At 37.1% G+C, this 9,048-nt stretch overlaps 2 protein-coding genes across 3 annotated transcripts in view; one reads left to right on the top strand and one right to left on the bottom strand.

The window, feature by feature from the left end:
* LOC106875508 (serine protease 48) overlaps positions 1 to 9,048 on the top strand; it is a 466,125-nt gene that overhangs the window by 274,987 nt on the left and 182,090 nt on the right. The gene's annotated exons all lie outside the window — the stretch shown is intronic.
* The window catches only part of LOC106884080 (MAM and LDL-receptor class A domain-containing protein 2), a 138,597-nt gene that overhangs the window by 106,625 nt on the left and 22,924 nt on the right, over positions 1 to 9,048 (bottom strand). The window contains exons 1-2 of one of the 2 annotated variants that reach the window (XM_014935299.2): positions 4,872 to 4,981; positions 181 to 274 (exon numbers count right to left, since the gene is read on the bottom strand). In XM_014935299.2, the coding sequence (XP_014790785.2) occupies positions 181 to 271 (91 nt within the window). In that variant the 5' untranslated portion in view covers positions 272 to 274; positions 4,872 to 4,981. Of the gene's footprint in view, positions 1 to 180; positions 275 to 4,871; positions 4,982 to 9,048 lie in introns of those variants that run through there. The other variant, XM_052966613.1, reaches the window with a different exon arrangement.

The raw sequence follows: 9,048 nt of genomic DNA, 5'->3' as shown, positions 1-9,048 counted from the left end.
ATATATATATATATATATATATATATATATATATATATATATACGTGAATGTGGTGTATTGCTGATGTCTATGGGTATAAATGAACAAACAATGCTAATGTTCACTAATCAAGAAATATGTAATCTTGCGTGAGTCATTATTGAATATGAAAGTATTGTACATATAATATCTATACTTACTTTGAGCATGTCCAGATACAGTTAAAGCTGCAAATACTAATAGTGTCAGATAGGTATGACGGGACTGACAAGGATATATCTTTATCTTCATTATCTGTAAAGAAACAAATAATAATTTATGACATATCATTGATAAAACAGTTACTTTTCAGGTTAGTTGTAAATGTGTTAGTACTCTTCAAACTATTGGTTTCTCAGATGAGGTTCAGGACATGATGATGATGATGATGATGATGATGATGATGATGATGATGATGATGATGGTGGTGGTGGTGGTGGTGGTGGTGATGATGATGATGATGATGATGATGATGATGATGATGATGATGATGACGATGACGATGATGACGATGATGACGACGACGACAACATTAATGATGTTGAAAAAGGTGCTGCTGCTGCTACTGTTCCTGATGGGAAGGATGCAATTGTTGATGGCAATTGTAACATGTGTATATAAAGTGATTTTCTACTTAGCTGAAGAGTTTCAATAACAATGAAATGTGAAAGGAGTTGCCTGAGTAAAAATAATATTGGTCATCAACTACTATTATTTTTGGCATTTTTAGCCAAACAGGCTATTTGATGGTGTACATATGGTATATTCCTTCAACTACATAGCTATTTTAAAAAATGTGCTTATACTATGTGTGTATGTACATATATACATCAGGCCTTTAATATGTAACCCAGTACAACCTGTCATATAGTTGGGTTGTAGGTGACTAAACCAGTAACACTACCATATCTGCTTTGTAAGGAAAGTGGCTTTTTGTTGGTCTTTTGGCTGGAAGAGGTATCTTGCAGGATGAAAACAAAACCTGTCAAAGGGCATATGAACTCAATAGATTCAATGGCCTCCCAACAGCTGGTGAGAGACTCCTAGCATGGAAGGCAGCTGTACAAAGGAAGCTATCATGGAACATGCTATAGGATATGAAACCAACAGGCTGTGAGTCATTTTGAGAGGAAAGTATGATGTGCTTTTATCCCCATCTAATAACATTAGATGGTGGAGTTGGAGTGATACTGCTTAATATAATCAGTGTTAAGTTTAAGATTCTTTGGAACTATTCTGCCAGGATGTGAGTCATCTCCTGTGGAGTATTTCTGGTGGCATAATCGTGTCTTGGGTATTGTCTCTATGATGCACTAAAACAATAATACAGCAGTATCAATGAAATGAGGACAAGCCCAAAATTTCATCCTGTCCCTTCACATAAAGGGACAGAGAATGGAGTATGATTATTTGCATGTGCCAATGAGCTGAGTGTGTTGAATACACTGTCATTGTAAAGATGAGAAGTTATTCTCCTCTGACAAATACTACAGCAACCATCATATTTTGAGTCTGAACCTGGTAAGAATTGTTAAGAATAAATATGTAAATGATCATTCCAAGAACTCGCTTCACACAGTACACAGCGATTTTTTTTTATCAGTTGGCAGATATAAACACCAATCAGCAAATAATTTGTTCACTGAAAATATAATAAACAAAGCCAGTGGCTTAGTTCGTGCTCAAAGTTCTGGCTGCTTCTGACTGACAAGAGAAAAACATGTTGAAACATGATGTCTCAGAATGCCGTACACCAATGACCCGAATGTATTGAACACACTCTCATTGTAAAAGAAAGAGAGAACAGCAGGCAAAAAATAGATTTATAACTTTTCCTTGCAGAATATCAGGCATCTTTTCCATTTTTCTTTTTTTTTTTTTTTTTGCTCTCTCCTTCTGCCTTTCTTTATCTTGTTTTCTATACACTTTATCACTACCTCTTTTTTTATGATAACTTCATACCTTTTCTTTCCTTTATTTTCCACCCTTATTTTGTCACCTACTTTGTATTCTCCCTTACATTGTACTTCTCTTTGCCTCATGTTTTCTCTTTTCTCTCTCCTTTTATAGCTTCTACAAAAATTTCTCCTTGCTTTTTCTCTCTCCAATTTCTCAAAACCAATATTTTTTCTGCAAAAAGTGCACTGGAAAAAAATAGCCCACAACATACACACATACACACACACATGCTCACATACATATAACAGCTAGATAGACAGACACACAGACACACGTTTGTTTAATTTACAATTTAAGAGTGTATGTGTTCTTTGTACCTAATTTTAGATGTTTCATTTGTTGCTAACAGTTTTTAATGGGTTTTGCTTTCTCACAGTAATGCTTTCTTATAGATTACTTCTTTCTTTAAGCAATAACCTCTTAACCTGTTCTCATACTAAAAGAATGCAATGTATTTGTCAGTATATTTGTGACGTAAGGGAGAAATATATGAATATTATATAAACTGATAGTAAACAGGCAAACATTTATACAAATGTTTCGGGGAAAATGCTGAAAGTGCACTGGGGAAATAAACCATTAGGCAACAGATCCAATTAAAAGGTGATTCTTGTAGGTAACAGTGTGAATTCATTTTGAAAAATCAGTCTGAATTACAAATAAATTTAACATCTAATAAGGAAATATCAACAGAAACAAAGAAATTGCAAATGAAATGAGAAATGGACACCATACTGATCTGAAATGAAATCTATGATTAAATTAATCTTCAAAAATAACTGATAAACAGAAAAATATTTAGCGACACCGAACCGAAAAACAAAATGATTGATATAAAAATAGCACAAATTCAGAATAATAATACTTTCTGGCACCAGAAAAGACACTACAGGCACACAAATCTTAATCCATAATTCCAAAAACTGAAAATCTTTGAAAAATCTTTGAAAATGTTTAAATTAGAGATAAAAAATACACTGGTAATTTTATGGTCTATCTTTATCACATTTCATTTAACAGTTTACTATAATAAAAATAAACCATATTACTCGAAGATTTTTTTAATCTCACTGAGAATGAATATTCATCACACAAATTAACAATGCTGTACAATACATTTGCTAGGCTGTGTTTACATACTTTTGCTAGGCATTTGGTACATAGGTATCTTGTTTAATGTGTATTTTTACATTATCTTAAGCTAACTAGTGGTAGTTTTCTTGCAACTATAGTAATTTGGCAAAAATGTCTCCATTTCCTACTAGGATTGGCCTGTCAATACCTTGTGATGGGATCATCAAAACCTAAGTTCAACCAATGATCAAGACGTGTTAATCAGAATTTTGTTTTCGAAGTTGAGGGATCAACTTAGCTATTTCTAGAAACTAAAACTTAGGATATGAATAGACTGTACTACCATTCCCCAAATCTGAAAAATTCCAAATTCCTAAACGTGGTTAGCTAGGTCTTGGATAAGAGAGTGTGTACTTCTACTAACATAGTCAGTACTAGCTACTACAGCATAACAAAAAAACTAAACACAACATCGAACTGATGAAAGAAAACAAGAGTCACTGAATTAACTGTTGGAATGCAACATGACACTTCTAGTAAGACAGTAAAGAAAAAAGAAAGAAAATTCACAAAAGAGCCATTCAATGCTATCAACAGGTGGGGTGAGCTGGCAGAAACATTAGCACGCCGGGCGAAATGCTTAGCGGTATTTCGTCTGCTGTTACGTTCTGAGTTCAAATTCTGCTGAGGTCGACTTTTATCCTTTCGGGGTCGATTAAATAAGTACCAGTTATGCACTGGGGTCGATGTGATCAACTTAATCTGTTTGTCCCCTCTGTGTTTAGCACCTTGTGGGCAATAAAAACATAAATCATAAATGCTATCAACACTCAAATCAACCAAAAAGTTTAAACAAAACTAACAAAAAAAAATAGGCATCTGAGGGGGTGATGCCTTTTTTTACTGTATTGAAAATGTTTTATGTAGGATGTGTGCGGTGCCTAGTAGTGCTATTTTTTTCTGTGTGTGTGTGTGTGTGTGTGTGTGTGTGTGTGTTTTGTTGTAGTGAAAAAATACTTTTTCTCAGAATATTTTACACAATAATTTTTAAAGAAATATGGACATCTTTCTTACTGCTAACCTTTCAACTTCAAATTACATTTGTTAATTGTTGGAAGTCAAGTAAACTGAGATGTACATATACTGTTATTATATAGAGTGGAAGATCAATATAAAGTTTTGAACTCATCTTGTGGTTAGTAATCCATTACCTTAAATTTGATGCCATTAAGTTTTTAAACATTATTTTACTGGGTTTAGTCTTTTGACTGTTGCTATGATGGGGTATTATCTTCATAAATTTACTTGATCTTAAAAACATCAATACGTATGTCAATCTGGTATTTATTTTATAGATCTCTGCTTGATAAATTGCTAACTTTGAGACATAGTAGGACACAATATTCGATTTAACAACAAATGTAAACACACACACATATTAGGCGCAAGAATGACTTAGTGGTTGAGAAGTTTACTTCCAAACCACATGGGTTTCATGTTCGGTTCTTCTGCCTGGTACCTTGGGCAAGTGTTTCCTACTATAATCCTATGCCAACCATAAACATGTGACTGAATTTGGTAGACAAAACTGCAGCATTGTTCATCAGAAAATGACCGAAAAACATGTTTATAAAGAAGAGTTGTTTGCTTCAAACTCCTCATGTGCTGATTCTACTCATAAGAAAAGAATAAATAATACAATGTGACTGTAGGCCATAACACCCAGGCAACACTGGGGTGCATTGCTAGTAAACCATAAAGTATGAAATTACAAGAATATATCATTAGTTTTCATAAGTAAAAATTTAGTATGTCATACCTTGTTGATGATCTTCGAATGACAAGTTACTTCTTAACACTGACTAAATTCTGTTTAATGTAGTCAATAAGAAGACTTTATTTCAAAACAAGTTCTGTATTTTCTCACATTGTTTGTAGTTTTTAATTTGTATGACTGTGTAGGTGTGTTTATGTTTGTATTGTTTTGTGTATGTGAATAACAGGATATGTTTGAATATGAAAAACTTAAGCGAGCTGCGCGAAAGCGCACGGCTCGTATAGTGAATGGAGAAAGCTTGGTAAGCAATGTTTGCAGTCATGTATGCTTGTCAAGGGCAGGACTCATTAGCCACCAACGGAGCCGCAAATGCAAAATATAAGTTAGTCCTAGAGCGCACAATGTTCCTGAAGGTCAGCAATGGTCTTCCTCGGTCACGAGTGAACGGCCATCATCATCATGTATGTATGTATGTATGTATGTATGTATGTATGTATGCATGTTTGTATGTAAGCAAATAAATGGATTATCATATGGGTTATCAGGTACTGCAACAGCAGTTCCATTAGGAGTCTTTATAACAATGGAAACATGATATAGTCAGGTATGCCGTGTGTATGACTTCCATAAGATTACGCAATGTTATGCAATTCTCAACTTATCCAGCTTACCATATAAACAAGTGACATGTTGATTAATCAACAAGTGAAATTTCTAATAAGAATTGCCAACATTTAAGAAATATAAAGTGGATGAGATTACAATTTGTCAATCATGTGGTAGGATAGCAGAATGAGGGTGTAAATTAACAAATATTTGAAGGCATTTCTATTCTAAAGATGTCATTAATTGAAGTGACATGGTTAATAAATTCTCTCATTATTTATTCACTTACTTAATCCTTCTTGATAAAAGTTCGTCTAGGAATTATTGCAGAACATTAGAATATAAAAATGAATTAATGGAGATTCAGCTAATTGAAAATAACTGAAAGAAAACTGCAGATTAGCAAAGGTCTCTGTAAAATTTCAGAAGAGACAGAGGGAAGAAGGAAAGAAAGGAAAAAGAAAGGAAATAATTATTATGCAGAAATAGTCATATTCACATTACCAGCGATCATAACCTATAAACATTTAAATAGAAACAGAATAGGAAGAGTCAAATAGAGAAAGTGGTCAACAAATGGGCAGGAAGAAAGTATTGGCATAAACAAACAAACGTGCATGCTAAACTAATGAAAGTAGTTAAGACAATAATCAGTGTCAGTATAAAAATATAAATTTATAAATTTATGTTACTTAAATATGAAAATTTATAAAGATCAGTTATATAGCTGTAATGAAGCTACAAGTTGTCACCTTCTTCTCTCCCTCTCCTCTGAATACAAGAGGGAACTCGATGTATAGGCTGAGTGAATGTTGGGCTGTGTCACAGGCCAGTTGGGGAGAGACACAATGTAGAAAAGGAAAGTTGTATCTTTTCAGATATCATCAGAAAAAAGTAATTAAAATTCATTAAGATAACAGATCTATCAGACTTTCAAAGAGGTCAAATTGTTGGTGCTCGTATGGCAGGCGCTAGCATAATGAAAACAGACAAAATGTTTGGTGCATCAAGAGGTACTGTCTCGAAAGTAATGACAGCCTTTGAGAAAGAGGGAAAAACCTCCTCGTTGAAATAAAACTCTGGAAGAAAACCAAAACTTTCAGATAGGGACCGTCAGACTCATACACGAATTGTTAGAAAGGATCACAAAAGTACAGCTCCCAAAATTACTGCAGAGCTTAATGAATACCTCCAGAACTCAGTTTCCACAAAAGCTGTTTGCTGGGAGCTGCACAAAGCCAGATTTCATGGGAGGGCTGCAATCAGAAAACTACTACTTTCAAAAACGAACATTGCAAAGCATTTAGAGTGGAGTAAAAACCTTCAGAATTGGTCCCAAGAGCAGTGAAAGAATGCTATTTTCTTGGATGAGTCATCCTTTACCTTATTTCCGACCGCCGGCCGAGAATACATGTGGATACAGCCAAAAGAAGCATTTGACTCAGACTGCCTTCTTGCAACTGTTAAACATGGAGGAGAATCTGTGATGATCTGAGGTGGGGTGCTATATCTTGGAAATCCACTGGCCCAATAGTTTCCCTTCGTGGCAGAATTAATAGTCAAGACTACATAAGCATTTTATCTGATCAAATTCATCCTATGGTTGTGGAACTGTTTCCGGAGGGAAACAATCTTTCAGCATGATAACGCACCAATTCACACAGCTAAAGTTGTTACTGAACAGCACGAGGAACATTCTAGTGAAGTTGAACATCTTATCTGACCACCACAGTCCCCAGATCTTAATATTATTCAACATTTTTGGTGCACTTTAGAAAAACAAATAAGGAGTCGATATCCTCTACCGTCATCACTACAAGAACTGGAGACTGTTTTAAATGAAGAATGGACAAACATTCCTTTGGAAACAATTCAAACTTTGTACAAGTCCATACCTTGTAGAATTCAACCTGTAATTATGGCCAAAGGCAGTCCTACTCTATATTGAAATAAACTTGTTTGAAATTTTAAGGTGTTTCCATTATTTTGTCTAACCCCTGTATATATATATATATATATATATATATATGTGTGTGTGTGTGTGTGTGTGTGTGTGTGTGTGTGTGTGTGTGTGTGTGTGTGTGTGTGTGTGTGTGTGTGTGTGTGTGTGTGTGTGTGTGTGTGTGTGTGTTTGTGTGTCTATGTTTGTCCCCCCACCATTACTTGACAACTGATGTTGGTGTATTTACATCCAAGTAACTTAGTGGTTCAGCAACAGAATAAGTACTAGGCTTACAAAGAATAAGTCCTGAGGTCAATTTGTTTCACTAAAGGTGGTGCTCCAGCATGGCCGCAGTCAAATGACTGAAGCAAATAAAAGTATAATTAACTCGTTCATACACACTCTCACGACACCCACCTTCATTGTCATTACTGCCATCCATATGATGGCTACTACTCATCTCCGTTATTACTAAATTCATTCACATAATCATTATGCTCATCAGGGCAGACTGAGCCATCAGTCAATCGAGCACTGCCTGGGACCCTGGAGCTCTGAGGGGCCTGCACTCTACATGTTAGCTCTCTTTGATATCAACGCTAAGGAACCCAGCGAACAGTTATGCCCGAGGGCCCCCTAATACTGGGATGAGGTGGTGAGGCACGACCTTCGTGCATTGGGCCTCACTGAGGCGATGACTTCTGACCGAGACCTTTGGAAATATGCTGTGCGTAAGAAGACCCGGCAAGCCAAGTGAGACCTAAATATATGGCCTCAGCCAGTCCACTTACGCGTACCTTCCTTCATTGGACACTAAACTCCACTTGCGAAGACCTGTGGAGGCAAGTGAAATCGAAATCCAATTAAACTGGAAACTAAACCCCACTTGCGAAGACCTGTTGAGGCAAGTGAAATCGAAATCGAGTTAAATTCGACGACTGGCACCCATGCCAACGCCGTCTCTTTCATTGGACATAAAACTCAGCTTGCGAAGACTTATTGGGGCAAGCGAAATCGAAATCATGATGGCACCTGTGCCCGCAGCATGTATATGGACCTTCGAGTGGGATCGTTACCGGTGCCCCTGGACTGGCTCATGTGCGGGTGACACATGAAATGAAATGCGCCATTTTGGGCGTGGCCGTTGTCAGTGCTCCCTGGACTGGCTCTTGTGTGGGTGACACATGAAAAACTTTTCGAATGAGATCGTTGCCAGTGCCCCTGGACTGGTTCTTGTGCGGGGCCGTTGTAGGACTTTCGAGCGAGATCGTTGCTGGTTCCCCTGGACTGGCTCATGTGCGGGCGACACATGAAATCTTTCGACCGAGATCGTTGCCGGTGCCGCTAGACTGGCTCATGTGCGGGCGACACATGAAATCTTTCGAGTGAGATCGTTGCCAGTGCCCCTGGACTGTCTCTTGTGCGGGTGACACAAGAATTTTTTCGAGCAAGACCGTTGCCAGTGCCCCTGGACTGGCTCTTGTGCCACTGTAGGATTTTCGAGCGAGATCGTTGCTGGTTCCCCTGGCCTGGCTCATGTGCGTGCGACACATGAAATCTTTCGAGTGAGATCGTTGCCAGTGCCCCTGGACTGGCTCTTGTGCAGGTGACACATGAAATCTTTCGAGTGAGATCGTTGCCAGTGCCCCTGGACTGGCTCTTGTGCAGGTG

The sequence above is a fragment of the Octopus bimaculoides genome, chromosome 3, assembly GCF_001194135.2.
Source record: "Octopus bimaculoides isolate UCB-OBI-ISO-001 chromosome 3, ASM119413v2, whole genome shotgun sequence".
NCBI classification, from domain to species: domain Eukaryota; kingdom Metazoa; phylum Mollusca; class Cephalopoda; order Octopoda; family Octopodidae; genus Octopus; species Octopus bimaculoides.
This window is presented reverse-complemented; position numbering and strand designations above follow the sequence as displayed.